The 13,750-nt window shown below is 43.6% G+C and overlaps 1 protein-coding gene across 1 annotated transcript; it reads left to right on the forward strand.

Annotated features, from left to right (window-relative positions):
- Positions 1–218: 218 nt before the first annotated feature.
- On the forward strand, positions 219–6,045 carry LOC308677193 (ferritin, higher subunit-like). The gene is made up of 4 exons (XM_081343375.1): positions 219–620; positions 1,889–2,035; positions 4,021–4,146; positions 5,727–6,045. The coding sequence occupies exons 1-4, from the start codon at positions 519–521 to the stop codon at positions 5,886–5,888; spliced, it is 537 nt and encodes a 178-aa protein (XP_081199501.1). The 5' UTR covers positions 219–518; the 3' UTR covers positions 5,889–6,045.
- Positions 6,046–13,750: the final 7,705 nt, after the last annotated feature.

The raw sequence follows: 13,750 nt of genomic DNA on the forward strand, positions 1-13,750 counted from the left end.
TCTCAAAGCTGCCAAGTTTGAAGACCCCTGTCCTAGCAGGTCAAAAGCGAGGAACGAAATTAAACCGCAGGTCTCTTCCCTCCCCACCAACTCCCCCCAGCCTGCGGGAAGGAGACCGTGTGCACGCTGCGTCACGTGAATCGAGGGGAAGCGGGCGCTAGGGCTCCGGAGCTGTCTCCGCCCAGACTCCGCCTTCAGCAAACCTCCGGCCTGAGCTGGCGAGATCGAGTGGGTCGGTGGCGGCTGCGCACGTCTTTCTGGATCGCTCAGCCGCATTATAAAAGGGGCGCGAATCCCTTTGTCCGGCAGAGCTCGGTTCTTGCTTCAACAGTGTTTGAACGGAACTGGTTCCACCGCCTTTGCTTTTCTTTCTTTTTTCCCCCCGCCTTGGATCGCTTCTTTCCTCCTTCCTCGAGTTGAAAACTAGACCAGGGAGCGACTCGCTGCTTGCCGATCCTCCACTTCCAGCAGGATCTCCTTGGGCCGGACGCCGCTGCCTCTTCCAGCCCACCGCAGAAATGGACTCCCAGATCCGCCAGAACTACCACCGCGACTGCGAAGCTGCCATCAACCGCATGGTCAACATGGAGCTGTATGCCAGCTACGTCTACCTCTCCATGGTGGGTATGGGGCAGGGAGACGAAGGCACCGGGCGGTTTGGGTAAAGACAGCTTGGTCTAGTGGTTAACCAGGAACCTGAGTTCTAGTCCCACTTTAGGCTTGCAAGTCAGCTGGGGAGACTTCGGGCCAGTCACTTTCTCTTCGACCTACCTCGCAGGGTTGTTCTGGGGGAAATAGGAGGAGGAAGGAGGTATGGGGTATGTTCGCCGCTTATTTATAAAAAATAAAGGGGCATCTAGGGTGGCAGCCTGCCTCGGCACCCCGCCGTCCCCAGCCAGCATCTCCAGACTAGCTTAGGGTGATGGGAGTTTATCCCCTTCCCCATCTGGAAGTCTGTGGGGAGGCTGATAAAGAGAGAGGCGTAGTCGTGGCTCCGCCGCGGGCAGCTAGTGCAGTAATCCGCTTTCTTAGCTAAGTAACCTAAGGTGGCTTGCTTTCCTGGAGTTTTCTCTAGGAAAACTATAAGAGGAATTGTTCTCTAGGAAAAGAAATGGTGGCGACCGGGGAAAGCTCAAGAGTGGTGAGAAGAGGTAAACAGCACTTGCACACGCACGTGCCCTTTAGCCCCAGGCGCTCTGGAAAGCGGAAGGAAGGCACAAACCAGCCCCCCTTACTCACGTGTAGACCTCTGGCTTAAAGGGTAGGAATTTCAATCCAGGCGGTATCTTGTCAACCTTGCCAATTTTAAGATGTGTGGACTTCAACTCCCGGAATTCTCCAGCCAGCAGTGAAGTCCACACATCTGAAAATTGCCATGGTTGTAGGCCAGTCTTTTAACAACTTTTTAAGATCTGTGGGCTGAGGGATTTTGGGAGTTGAAGCCCAACTTCTCTAAAAGTTGCCAAGGTTGAGAACCGCTGATCTAGACCCACAGCACTCAAACTATGCTGCCTGGAACCTCGAGAGTTCTATGAGAATCCAATGGTTCAACACGACAGTTTATTGTCGTCATAAAACAGTAACGTCTCCATTCCTTCATTTAACTTTGAGAAGTTTTCTTCAGGCATGTCAAATTTGAAGAACATCAGTTTTAGACCATCTCCATGTTGGCTGGGGAATTCTAGGAGGTCCACACATCTTAACGTTGCCAAGTTTGAAAAACACTGGTGTGTAGACCATAAATTTACCATGCTGCTTCTTGTTGCTTTCCTGCTGCCTTTTTTTCATTTTATCTAAGGAACCTCATGTACTCTCTTGGGTGGATCTACACCAGAAATAGAGATAAGCCTACTGGAACACAAATATAAATTTCTGTTTCTTTCTGCAGGCTTCGTATTTTGACCGGGATGATGTTGCTCTTGCGAACGTCTCCAGCTTCTTTCGGTCTCAGTCACATGAGGAGAGGGAGCACGCTGACAAGTTGCTGAAGTTTCAGAGCCAGCGTGGTGGCCGGGTCCTCCTACAAGATATTAAGGTATAATAAGTGTGGCTCAAACTTCTGCCTCTCTTAATAAGAGATATCGAGAAAACTGTTTTCTTCAATCTGGGTGTCCTCCAGATGTTCTGGGCCTAAAATTCCTATCGCTCGATGAAATACAACAAGAAAAACATTAGGGCAAGTTTAGGCTTGGGAGAATATCCCAGAAATGGCAACACTGTCCAGGTGCTGAGAGATTAGGAAAAAGTGCTTCAAAGAGGCTCCACCTTAATTAACTCATGAGAAGTATGGCTGAGAAATTCCTCCTATGTTTTTCAAACATCTGTACAATTAGTTCTTGACTTAGGGTTGAGCCCAAAATTTCTGTTGCTAAGTGAAACAGTTTTAAATGACTTTTGCCCCATTTCACAACTTTTCTTGCCGCAGTTGTTAAGTGAATCACTGCAGTTGCCCCAAAAGTGCTTTTGCAAGAGGCAACTGGACTGTCTTGGATTTTTTTCTTCCTTACCCAAGATGCTTCTTCAGCTCTGACTGGATGGTGGGGAATAGAATGATCATCACCATCGGGTCAGAGCTGAAGAAGCTTCTTGGGTGAGAAGCGAAACATCTTCAAAAACAAAACCAAGTCCAGTGGCTCTTTGAAAAAGCACCTTTGGGACAACCATGACCTGAATGACTGAGAATCTCCATAGACAATCACTGCAGTTGTTAATTTAGTAACACGGTTATTAAGTGAATCTGGCTTTCCAATTGACTGCTTGTCAGAAGCTTGCAAAAGTGACCACATGACCCTGGGACACTGCAACCATCATGAGTCAGTTGCCGAGCATCTGAATTTTGCCATGGGGATGGTGAAATGGTCCTAAATGTGAAAAACAGTCAAAAGTCACTTTTCCCAGTGCCGGTGGGACTTCAAATGGTCACTAAATGAACTGTTGTAAGTTGAGGACTGACTGTACTTACCCTAGCTTAACATTAAATATCCCTTTCTGAATTTAGTGTCATTATTGAATTGCTTGGTCCTGCCAGCTAATTTAAGCCTATAGTCCCTATTCAGTGTGGTTCTGCAGAGTTTGATGGAAGTTCTAGTCGCAGCAAATTTGGAAGGCACCAATTTGGGGAAGGGGGTGTTATAGAATGCCTATAACAAGATTGGGGGGGGCCCTCCCTGAGTCTGGATTTACATATCACACCGAGCCATAATGGCTGTATTCATATAATGCAATCATCCATGAGTTACTTAACTGTGGTGATTGAGTTAACTACTACTGATATCCCCAATGTAAGGGACCTACAAGGATTCTGCAAATCTTTAAAAACATGGTTTTGCTCCAAGCCCTGGACGTTATTTTTGTTTAGGCCCTGGTGATTTTTTGTTGTTGTTGTTAAGGGAATGTGTAATAAGCCTGTTTGGACATGTTCCTTTCTTTTTTTTTATTTGCTTTCTTTTATTTATGTAATCTTTCCAGAGTCATTAGGCAGTCTCACAGTCTTCTAAATTTAATAAACACATTTGATCATAAACTGACTATGCTGTTTGGGCTTGACCAGGTCCTGCGTTAATGTGCATTTAGCTAGTCATGCAAACTCAGCCACTGTAGAGGTCGGCTTAGTATTATTTATGTGTGTCCTGCCTTTATTATTTTTACAAATAACTCAAGGTGATGAACATAGCCAAGCACACCTTCCTCCTATTTTCCTCTTAACAAGAACCTTGTGAGGTGTGTAGAGCTGAGAGTGGGTGACTGGCCAAAGTCACCCAGCTGACTTTCATGGCTAAGGCAAGATCTGAACTCACAGTCTCCCCGTTTCTAGCCTGGTGCCTTAGCCACTAGACCAAACCAGGCATTGTTGTTTATGAACTATGCAACTTTAGCATGTTAACTCTGGCCTAGCATGATAGGTAAACAGCAGCCCTGTGCCAGCCATTAGCCTTGCCAAAGTTTTGATTTTGGGATAAAATGTATCGAGTATTAAAAAGAGCACCCACAAGATCTAAGCAAGCTGCTTTCCCTCCACAGAAGCCTGAGAAAGATTCCTGGGGGAGCACCGTGAACGCCATGGAAGCGGCACTCCAGCTGGAAAAGAGCGTCAACCAGGCCCTTCTGGATTTGCACCGTTTGGCGAGTGACCAGGGAGACCCACATGTGAGTCTTGTGATTGGGGCTATGATCAGGATTCTTCCCCCTCACCCCCAAATTCCCACTGGAGGCCGATTGCTCATGTCACCAGTCTATGTTACAGTAAGGTAAAGGTTCCCCCACACATGCGTGCTAGTCGTTTCCGACTCTAGGGGCCAGTGCTCATCTCCGTTTCAAAGCCGAAGAGCCAGCGCTTGTCCGAGGACGTCTCCGTGGTCATGTGGCCGGCATGACTAGACGCCAAAGGCGCCCGGAACGCTGTTACCTTCCCACCGTAGTGGTCCCTATTTTTCTACTTGCATTTTTACGTGCTTTCGAACTGCTAGGTTGGCAGAAGCTGGGACGAGTAACAGGCGCTCACTCTGTTACGCGGCACTCGACCTACCAAGCTGCCGACCTTCTGATCAACAAGCTCAGCGTCCTAACCCACTGAGCCACCGCGTCCCTTAAGTTACAATAGTGGCCAAAATTGTGAAAACCTTTTGGGAAAAGTGTACAGTAGAAATGCCACCTTTGGTTAAGTTTCCACCAATTTTTCTTCTTATTTCTTTATAACTGTAACCTTGTTCACTTGATAATATTATTTTACATTGCTTTCTGGGCAACCAGTCAATTCTTTGCACCATTACTTTAATTTTATTATGTCTTACAAGCTCACTAAATGAAAGGGGGGAAAAACTCAACCAACTTGATAGCGATCAAATAACAAATGTCCTCCTCTCAGCTTCAATACATGACATCAATAATTGAATCCTACTGTGATCTGATTGGCTCATTGCCAAAATAAGATGACACCTGATTGGCTCTCTAAACACTCATGCTCACTGGCTACAATCAGATGAAGGAAAGCTACCTGATATCAACCTAAGCAAGTTGTGCTTCCTTTTTCTGGTTATTTGGCTATAACGTTTCATAGAATACAGTACAGATAATTGAACAAACTTTGTTGCTTTACATTCTCGATTAAATTACCTTTCCACTGATGTATAATTTTATGGTATTATTCAAAACAAAAGTGGTGTTGTATTAGCCATCAAACCTCAGAAATAAACTTTTTCCAAAAGGTTTCCACAATTTTGGCCACTACTGTAGGTTGCTTTCCACACACACACACAAAAGGTTTGCTGAAATGCTCTTACTTCATGCAGGAAAAAAAATATGAGAGCCACTGTAATAACGTAGCTTTGCGATGGCAGTGGAGATAACAGAGCAAATTAGCAATAAAACTCCCATTCAGTGATTTTAATGGTGATCCACAAAGGTGCCTTCGAAGCAGTAGACCTGAGACTTGGCAACTTCAGCCAATTTGAGCCCTATGCTAGAATAACATGTGCTTTTTTAGAAGTAAATGGTCAAAGTTAATGAACGGATGTGTGGTTAGAATGATGCTGTCTTAGATTCTTACCCTAGATTGAGGTTTTCCAACTGTGGCAACTTAAAAGATGGGTGGATTTCAACTTCCAGGATTCCCCTGACAGCATGGAATTGAAGTCCACATGTCTTAAAGTTGCCAAGGTTGGAAAACCCTGCCTAGACAATGAGACTGCAAGCAGTGTATAACTCTTATCCTTTGTGTCTCTTTCCAGCTTTGTGACTTCTTGGAAACTCATTACCTTGATGAGCAAGTCAAAGCTATCAAAGTCCTGGGCGACTACATTACCAATCTCCGGCGCTTGGGTACAACCCAGGGCGGGCTTGGAGACTATCTCTTTGACAAGCACACCCTAGGAGAGAGCAACAGCAGTTGATTTCACCTTCTCTCCAATTCCTGAGAGTCACTTCCCGTGAACCCACAAAAAACCAGCCCACGTCAATCACTTTTGCTGTGCCCCAGTCAAGGAGGGGCTCCTACCTGCCGTCTCTCATTGGCATGCTTCCAATAAACAAGGGTTCACCTGTTTTACATTTGTGTCTCTGTGTGTGTGTGTGTATCTGTACATAAAAAAGCTGGCTGGGTGTCTTTGGGGCAGCCATTCTCTCGGGGCAACCCACCTCACAGGACTGTTGTGGGGAAAATAGAAGGAGAAACTGTAGGTATATTTGCCACCTTGAGTTACATATAAAGTAACTCAAGGCAGGGGAAAAATCTAATAAATAGAATAGATAAATAAACCAAAATATATGTTATTTTCTGTAGATGGAGTTTCGTGAAGGTTAGCCTCCAGCAATAATGAAGTTGTGCTGCTTGAAATCTTCAGAAGTTAAAATGCTGCTTATAACCTGCTTCTTCAAAATGAAAGATGGGATTTTTTTAGATGGCAGGCAGGGCCTTTTCTTCTGAACTGTATTATACTGAAGCTTTTTATTTCTGCCTGCCAATAGAGCCTTAGGCTTCAGTGATTTCTTGTCTCTTATACAATAGGATGTGTTTGCATAGTAGCTTAATTTATATTGCAGGTGTTAGGTAACAAATCCTATTTTCTAATTCTTTGGGCTAGACTATAAATACATAATGTATGTCTTTGTACCGGATTATATACTTTAGTGGGAGAAAGAAGGAAAACATGTATATAAATCAGATGGTATAATGCTACCTGCCACATTCCTAATGCTGTTCAAATTCTGTTGTCGCAAATACTGGAAGTCTGCTCCACACAATACCATCACAAGTAGATATAAAGACCGCCCAGAAACAAAACATCATATAACCCAATATGCAAATTAAACAAAGTGGAAGATTCCAAACTTCTGAAGCTATTTTGCTGTTCTGTGACTGCCTCACCCCCTCCTCCCATTCTTTTAAAGAATATAGAAGTTCTTAGGACAGCTTGTGTGCCTTTCCTGTGAAAATCACCCACCCACTTTCTGTACATCTAGACCAGGAGTAGGCAACCTTGGCTCTTTTATGACTCGTGGACTTCAATTCCCAGAATTCCTATGCTGAGGAGGAATGGAGAGGTTTCCATACTGAGCCATGCTGGCTCAGGAATTCTGGGAGTTGAAGTCCACAAGTCATAAACAAGCCAAGTTTGCCTACCCCTGATCTATTCTAGACTGAAGGTTAGACTTCAGCTTAATGGGACAGATTTAATAACTGGCCTGAACAAAGGGTTTCTTTAAATTCTCTGTAGCGCTGTAATGATGTTCTTGTTTGTAGCTTAGTTACTGAAATATTGTAATAATTGTGAACAAAAGAAAAGGAATGAACACCCATCAGTAGGGCATGTTAAGACTTTATTATAAATGAAAGTAAGCTTTCATTTGCTTTTTGGAACTTTGGTAATTTAAGAGGGGAGAATAGATTTTATGTAGCACTGATCACATTTTGTGAAATGTTTAACTGTATAGGTAAAGGTAAAGGTTCCCCCACACATGCGTGCTAGCCGGTGCTCATCTCCGTTTCAAAGTTGAAGAGTCAGCGCTTGTCCAAGGACATCTCCGTGGTCATGTGGCCGGCATGACTAGACGCCAAAGGTACATGGAACGCTGTTACCTTCCCACCGTAGTGGTCCCTATTTTTCTACTTGCATTTTTTACATGCTTTCAAACTGCTAGGTTGGCAGAAGCTGGGACGAGTAACAGGCGCTCACTCTGTTACGCGGCACTCAGGATTCAACCCGCCAAACTGCCGACCTTCTGATCGACAGCGTCCTAACCCACTGAGCCACCGCGTCCCATTAACTGTATAGAGAAGGACAATTTTCTCTTATTAAAACATCATCCCTGAAACTGATTGGCAGTAAGTATAGGATCAAAAACATCTCCAAACAATGCACAAATAATTTATCTAGCTATTACCTTTCACAGTTATACAAGGCCTTAAACTAGAAAAATTAATGGGCAATGTAACAGAATGCCACAGACTGAAGACAGCAAGGAAGGCTATTTATTATTTAATTCTTGAATTTCAAAGAGGCTCCTACTACGAGGGCCCCCAAATGCTATCATTTCAGAAGACAAAGGAAGTAGGTTCAGCTAACATTTGAGGAAGTAGGTTCAGCTAACATCAGGCCTACCTAGGCTTTCTATTCAAAAATTAATACTGGACGGTTTTCATATTCTGCTTTTGCTGTTCCAGATAAAGCTGGCTGCAGTCAGAGATAGTATGCTGGATTAGATACGTGTGTGTGTGAAGCTCTGCCTTGTGGGTTAGTTCTCTTCTTTTACTTTCCAACCAAAGCACACTCGCTTTCAGAATACTCCATTGTTTCCTCCTTCTTGTATGGTCGCTTTCATAGATACACCTTGTAAGATGTTCAGACCTTAGGTGGGTGGTTTTGGGGTCCTGCTAGTTTTATTTTTTTAATAGATACAGATACTTCTGTTCTTAAACCACTCTTTCAGTTCCTGAAAATCACTGTCACTTCCTCCTTGTGTGCATTTATGTACAAATGTGCCATTTTGTCTACTTAAGGTTCCCTATTCACCCTGCAGTTGGGAAAGGTTGAAGAGAAAAGGAGAAGGGGACAGCACAGGACGAGATGGTTAGATAGGGTCATTGACACAGTGGGTCTGAGTTTGGGCAAACTCTGACAGATAGTGGAGGACAGGGGGGGGGGCTGGCGTTCTATGGTCCATGGGGTTGCGAAGAGTTGGACACAACTTAGCAACTGAACAACCATAAAATTCACCCCTGAACTCTGGAAATGAAATGTTTGAGACCGTGTTTGCTGGATCAAATGTCATTTTGGAGTCATTTCTCCCTCATTTCTGGCTCTCTGTCTTGACATGGCCTGGTTGCACAATGGCTGCTAATCTAACTGGATTTCAAGTAATATATGGTATTTTCAGAAGGCTTCTTATGCTTAGGAAGAAAGGAGAAAAGATTTAAATTATGCCCCATGGAAAAATGTGAAACGAGCAAAAGGCATGAAAGAAACAACAAACTGCATGAACTTAACAAAAGGCATTGTATTGAATAATCTCAGCTAAGTCAGTGCCAAACGTATCTCTTATCACTAGGCAGCATGGCTGTAAGCCAAAAACAATGGATGCTCAACTCAATCTCTGGAAGACCACAATTACCGTAGTTACTGAAGAAAATCAATTCTATTGGATTGCTGGGGCTTTGGAACTTCCTAAAGTAATGTTTTTCAACCTTGGCCACTTTAAGATGTGTGGGCTTCAATTCCCAGTATTTCCCAGCATAGAGGAATTCTGGGAATTGAAGCCCACACATTTTAAAGCTACCAGGCTTTAGAAACACTGACCTAAATAAAGATTGTGGAGGTTGATGCCAAACCTGGTTTTCAGTTATAAGGAGCAGGACTAGCCAAAGATATTCCTCACCTCATGTGAAAGACCAGATACGCTCACCCTACTCACCCCACCTGCAGAATCTGATAAGCTCATGATTGGTTCATCATTGGTGACTGGATCATATCTGGTACAGAATAGGTTTCAGGAAACGCCTGTGAGCGTGTGCATAAGCACACACACAAGGAGAAACCACTGGTCTTCAAGACAAGGACAATCGGAGAAGGGCTAAGAGGAATCAGTGGCTATTCCCAGATATTTTAGTACAGTGATGGCGAACCTTTTAGAGACCGAGTGCCCAAACTGCAACCCAAAACCCACTTATTTATCATAAAGTGCCAGGGCCGCATCAGCATTGTGGTGCCCTCAGGTGGGGGCAGGGAGGCACCTCTGAGTGCCGCCTCTGGCACGCAAAAACCAAGGGCGCAAAAATGAGCCACTGTGCGGCAAGGTGCAAAAATGGCCGCCGCAGCGCCACAGGGTGCAGATACAAGGTGCTGTACCACACAAGAACAGGGCAGGGCTAGTACCACATAGGCACTAGCCCCACTCCATCTGCAGCACGTGCGTGCTGACGGCCCCGTGCGCACATGCACGCATGTAAAATGCTTCCCCCTCCCTTTTCTTCCAGTCCACCAATCGACAATGGTTGGTGACCTCTGCTCTGCCATCTGTACTCAAGCTTGCTAATCGGCCACTTCGCCTCCTTTGTGCTGGGCGGGACTCCTGCTCCGGGCAGCAGTGGCAGCCTGATGGACCTGCTGCTGGTGGCGGTGGCACGTGTGCCAACAGAGAGGGCTCTGAGTGCCGCCTCTGGCATGGGTGCCATAGGTTCACCACCACTGTTTTAGTATCTGGCCCCAGCTCACTGGGCCTAAAGATGCAGTCCACTGTGCAGGTCAGAGGGCTCCTACATTTCAGGGCTTTTAAGGAGTTGGTCACCGGACCTATTCTGGGGAGTTTATGAAGCCACCCAACAAAAATACAAAAATCCCTACTGGGATTCTCAAAAAGACTGCATCTCCTCCAATTAAAAAACAAACAGATAAGATGTGTTTTGGGGGAAAAATATTTGCCTAAAATCTTTCAACGTAGCTAACCTTCAGAGCTAGACAACACTGAATCTAAAGGAACAAAATTGTAAGGTCGAATGACTTGCAATAGTGGAGACTGACTGACAACTATTTCTCCACAGCAAAACACTCATTCAACTGTATCCTCAGAAACACCCGGTTAAAAGCCTCCCCATAAATGTTGCCCTTTAGACAAGTTGGGTTATCATTCATAGCAAATTCTAGCTTGCATGACAAGAGGTGTGTCAGTGATAAAACAAATCTAGAATTACTCTTCTCTGCACAATGTATCAAGCTTATCTCCTTGGACTTTATCAGCTGGGGAACAATAGATGTATTATGTTGTCGCCTAAACCAATTACAAAACTGTCCCTTCCCCTAGTTTTTATGCTTGTAAAGGAACATGTGAACTCAGAGCTACTGTTTTTTTAGTTTGCTTTGTCAAGGAAATTCATGGAATTTAAGAAGAGCAAAAGGGAAAAAAACATCTTTGCAAATAATCTTTGGACAGTCAGTTCCAGAGTCTGATGTGCAAACTTAGTCAACTCTATAAGAAAACTCCATTAAGCTATACTCTTAAACTTCTTGAACTTCTGTATACTCTTTGAGTGTTTGCAAATGTAATTGCACAAATCAGTACAATGTACAATACAATACAACAGGGCTTTTCAACCAGTGGTACGGGTACCACCTGTGGTACGTTGGCACCTGGCAGGTGGTACATGATCATTCTAGCAAAGTGGTAGCGGGGAGGGGAATGAGCTGAACCGGTGGCAGCACCGCACAAGCCTGAGTGAGAGACGGCTGGAGCTGCAGGGCTGTCAGGGCTCAGCGGAAGTGCCAGGATCAGCGCCTCTTCAGGGCTGTCAAGGCTCAGTGGAAGCGCCAGCTGGAGCCCGGCCTTGATCCTGGCGCTTCTGAGCCCAGAAGAAGCACCAATCAGCTGGAATGTTGCAGCATCTCCAGGGTCTTGTGATTTACATTCAGATGCTTGGCAACTGATTCATATTTATGACAGTCACAGTGTCCCAGGGTTGTGTGAAGTGACCAAAACCTGCTGCAACCACCCAGCAGACGGGGGAATAAAAACCAAACACCCCCACCCCTCCCCCACTGCCAATCCTCAACAGAAATCCTCACAACTATGAAAGTGAACTGTTGTAAGTCGAGGACTACCTGTACTTCATCACTTTTTTTCCTTTTGGGGGGGGTCATCACGTTTTTGACACCTTGCTAGGCAACTGGTGGTACTCTGATGTTGCCATATCCTAAAAGTGGTCCAATGGGTGAAAAGGTTGAAAAGCCCTGCAGTACAACATACATACAATTCATTTAATGACCATTCAAAGTTACAACAGCACTGGAAAAAGTGAGTTATGTCTGTTTTTCACACTTATGACCATTGCAGCATCCCATTGGTCACGTGATCATAATTCAGATGCTTGGCAGCTGACTCATATTTACGACGGTGGCAGTGTCCAGGAGTCATGCAATCACTTTTTGCGTCCTTCTGACAAGCAAAATCAATGGGGAAGCCAGTTTCATCTCACCAACTCAACAGCTGTAGTGATTCACTTAACAGCGGTGGCAAGAAAGGTTGTAAAATGGGACAATATTTACCTAACAAATTTCTCACTTAGCAACAGAAATTTGGGGCTCAGTTTTGATTGTAAATCGAGGGCTATATATATAATCCACTTGCATGGTTACAGTAATTCCTCTTGTAAATTCAAAGCATAAATACCTTTCTAATATGTTGTAAATCATTATGCGTCTGGAACAAACAGATACAGAAGGTTAGATCTGATAATTACTGGTCCTCATATTATAATTGCAGAATCAATATATGTGGTGAATATTAACTATCTAAGTGTTCTTTTACTACAGGTGACATTGCTCAACATTTCCATTAATTATAAATACGTCATATAAAAAGAGTCATTTGGATATTGCCGGATAGCAGCCTTATCCCTTGAGCTAAGTTAAACCTTCTAAAAAGAAATCCAATTTCCAGGATGCTTTATATCTGCACATTTAAAAAAAAAACTTAGTGTGCTGCTCTGAAAATTTCTATGGGTTTTTCTTACACCGAAGATACCGTTGAAAAAGATGCAGTTTTCTGCTGAAGGGGGTGGTGGGGAGGGCTTTGGTGAATTGTGAATTATACCATTATGCTAATTTTGTAGCTGGTGCCAAATTTTGCTTCATATAAATCAATCTTTACATTGAATTTATATTTTAATTTTCAATGTGAAAGATAGAAAAATGTAATACAGGTAGTCTGCGATTTATGGCTGTTTGTTTAGCAACCGTTCAGAGTTAGAATGGTACCGAAAAAACTGGCTTATGACAGAGTCTTATCAGCGATGACAATTGCAGCAACCTTGCAATCACATGATCAAAATCTGGGTGATTGGCAACAGAGGTGTTTACAATTAGTGCGTGGTCATGTGACAGCCATTTGCAACCTTTTAAGCTGGTTTCCAATAAGCAAAGTCAAGAGGGTGTGGGGGATGGGGAGAAACTGGATTCATTTAACACCCACCCCCCACCCCTGTGATTCACGTTACAACCATGGCAAAAAAGGATGTAAAATCAGACGTGACTCCTATGAGAACTGCCTTGCTTAGCATTGGAAATTCTGTCCCAACCATGGTCATAGGGTCAATGCTACCTGTATTAATGTTTTTATATTGCTTTGATGAGAAGAAATCATACAAATTGTATAGGGCTTTTTAAACTTTAAAACCATAATGGTTAGCAAGGCATGAGTTGACATTGTTTGGTCTTACAATATAAGCTAAGTAGGATTTGACCTGGTGATTACTTGAATAGAAGATTCGGTCACAATTTTTATTTATATTTATATTTTATGCCATCCATCTCCCCTATAAGGTGACTCTGGGCAGCTCACAGATTACAGAAAGATAAATAAAGAAGTAATTAAAATATTAAAACTATGAAAATTAAAAGTTTAAAACTAAACAAAAACCCAGGACTAAGAGACAGATAACAGAGGGGTGAAGTCTTATTATCCCATCAACCAACTCCAGTGGTGAGTGTCCCACTCCCCTACAAATCTCAATGCCTGTGATATGTTTTTAGATTGGGAATTCAGAGGAAGCCAGAAAAAAAACCCACAAGTCTATCACATTACCAGTTCAGTTACTTTTTTAAAATTTTATTTCTGGTCGACTAGGCTGGGAAAGAAAGCTACTCCTCACTAATGAAACCTGGTTACAGATGAACTAAAGAAAGAAAAAAAAATACAGTGGTTCTTGTAAATTTGGTAATGCTAATGTGTATACTACATGCAGCGTTCTGTTAAAAACTTTGAAATG

Source organism: Vipera berus, assembly GCF_964194415.1.
Source record: "Vipera berus genome assembly, chromosome: Z".
Lineage (NCBI taxonomy): Eukaryota > Metazoa > Chordata > Lepidosauria > Squamata > Viperidae > Vipera > Vipera berus.